Genomic DNA, 2380 nt, shown 5'->3' on the forward strand with positions numbered 1-2380 from the left:
GATATTCCAATTTGTTGTCTTAGAGATCTCAAAGATATTTAGGAGCGATGTTTTTATGCTTGCAGCCATCAAGCCATGGAGCATGCCAAAAAATTGCGGCTTGACCATTCCCAGAGAGATCGGTTGTCCAAGCATAAAATAGATATATGTCCGTTGTTTTGCTACAAGGATTCCCCAATCCAACACATGAGGGCAACCAGGCCATCAGACTGTCGAGAATTTATCAAGTTCGAGATTGGGCGATGAAAAAACTATCATTTAATTTTGCATTTTCCGCACTGTGACCTTATCCATTCCATCCCACAAGAAAGCTCGCAGGATCTTGAGCATGCTTAATACCTAGATTAGAGTTTACTAGATAGTCCCTCCGATTTATATTACTTATCACTAAATTAGAGTTTACTAGATACTCCTTTACTTATCACTAGATTAGAGTTTACTAGATACTTCCTCCAATTTATATTACTTATGACTAGCATGGATGTATCTAAAACTAAACTTTGTCTAGATACATCTAGATTAAGAGATAATTAGTAAGTAGTCCCATTTTATACACGAACGGCATCACATTTATACACGAGAGACGTTACTGCAAGCAGAAGTTTCTCAATACATTGTTTGCAAACACAGATTTGGACTAAAAACATCTTCAAATCTCTTCACACGCGCCAGGGAGAAATCACCACCGAGAGCCTTCCGAATAAGATACCTTCCTTATATTATTAAACTGGAATAACCCCTTACAATAACAGAAAATAATAAGCTCTCTCACACCTGAGAAGGCAACCAAACAAATAAACACAAGAAAAATGTAGTTCCGAGTCTTGAGCTTGACGAGGCATGATCACACCATCTCGTCCAACTTGAGTTGGTCAGGTCTCGTTTACCATTGACCCCGAGTCCACAAGAACGCAAGTAGCAGGCAGGCAGTCAGGCAAAGTCTTGATGGCACCGGCGCTCGCAGCATTCATCTGGTATCTTCAGTGCAGAGCACCGCGGAAGTTTTATTCGTGCAAGGGTCCGCGTTCAGGTAATGGGTACCATGAGATAATCCAGATGGTAAAAGCCGTCATCATCCCGCAGCTGACCCTCACCGACGACGGCCTCGGTGCTCCCATCCCGGACGGTGCAGGCCGGGCCGCAGAACATGACGGACAAGCCGCGCTGCGCGAGCTGCGGCACGGAGACGAGCGTGGACACGGACGGTAGTCCGGGAAAGCAGTGGACGTCGTCGAGGGAGAATATAGTCCCTCGCCGGATGATGCCGACTGAGGTGGCATGGAGAGTCTTTCCGTCGCGCCTAGTCATAGAGACAGCTTCGCCTGGACCCAAATCCCTGGCGTTGGAGATCAGCCTAACGTCGCCGGTCGCGTGCACGGGGGCTCCAGTATCCAGAATGAAGTCGGATGCGATGGGCTCGGCCGCTTCTGCTCCGGCTGCCTCGGCTTCTGCTCCGGCGGCCTCAGCTTCAGCCAGATCACTCCCGGACGCCGCGTTGCTGCTGAATTGGGGATGGCATTGTTATCGCTCAGTTGTGTGGTGAAAAGGATTGATTCGGGGGTAAAATTGACCCAAAAAAAGAGAGAAATCGGGATTGTCCATACCTGTCGGGCGAGGGATCGACGGATCCGACTTCCTTGGGCGGCGGCGCGTCGACCGTGGAGGTGTTCGCCATGGAGATCCAGAAAGGGGAGGGGAAAGCACAGGTGGGGGGCGGCGGCCTTGGGAGGGAATGAGCTGTCCACAAGCGCTCCACGCCAGACCAAGGGTTTCTGATTCCACTGATTGAACGCGGAATTACGCTTATACCCCTGCCCGACACTTTAATTACATCACATGTCTCTCCGGGCCAAGATTTTTTTCTTTTCTTGGAGCCCTATTGCATGGAGGAACTCTTGGTGCCTGAGAGCATCTCCAGTGGCGTCCTCAAACCGTCCCCCAAAGCGATTTGGGGCGCGCCGGACAAAAAAAGCGTTCCAGCCGCGTCCCCCAAAGCCAATTTTTGTCCGGCGCGGCCCGATACGGTGTCCGGCGCCCCGAGCCCGTCCCCGTCCCACAGGGGACGCTCCGGGACGCCGGACACAACGCAAGCGAGGCCAACCGACGCGGGCCCGACGCGTCGGCGGCACGAGGGAAAATCGTCGCACACTCCCGCCAAATCCCGCCGCTCCCGCCAAATCGCGCCTATCACCGGCGCGCACGGGCCTCCCAAAACATATCCCGCCGATTTCTTTCTCCTATCCCGCCGATTTCTTTCTCCCTCCCGCCGTCCACCCGCCGCCGCTACCCTCTCCCCATTCCATGGCGCCGCCGACAGCCCCCAAAAAGATGGCGAAGAAAGCGGCCAAGAAGCCGCCGGGCAATGCGAAAGCGCGCGTTC

General features: G+C 52.6%; 1 protein-coding gene across 2 annotated transcripts; it reads right to left on the minus strand.

The window, feature by feature from the left end:
* Positions 1-694: 694 nt before the first annotated feature.
* On the minus strand, positions 695-1731 carry LOC124700968. Of its 2 annotated transcripts, none has more exons than XM_047233033.1 (2): positions 1605-1731; positions 695-1498 (listed from the first exon to the last, which is right to left on the minus strand). In XM_047233033.1, the coding sequence occupies exons 1-2, from the start codon at positions 1673-1675 to the stop codon at positions 1027-1029; spliced, it is 543 nt and encodes a 180-aa protein (XP_047088989.1). In that variant the 5' UTR covers positions 1676-1731; the 3' UTR covers positions 695-1026. The 2 variants fall into 2 exon arrangements, with proteins under 2 accessions (XP_047088989.1, XP_047088988.1); XM_047233032.1 differs by having other exon boundaries at positions 695-1501.
* Between the last annotated feature and the right edge of the window lie 649 nt (positions 1732-2380).

The sequence above is a fragment of the Lolium rigidum genome, chromosome 3 (assembly GCF_022539505.1).
Source record: "Lolium rigidum isolate FL_2022 chromosome 3, APGP_CSIRO_Lrig_0.1, whole genome shotgun sequence".
NCBI classification, from domain to species: domain Eukaryota; kingdom Viridiplantae; phylum Streptophyta; class Magnoliopsida; order Poales; family Poaceae; genus Lolium; species Lolium rigidum.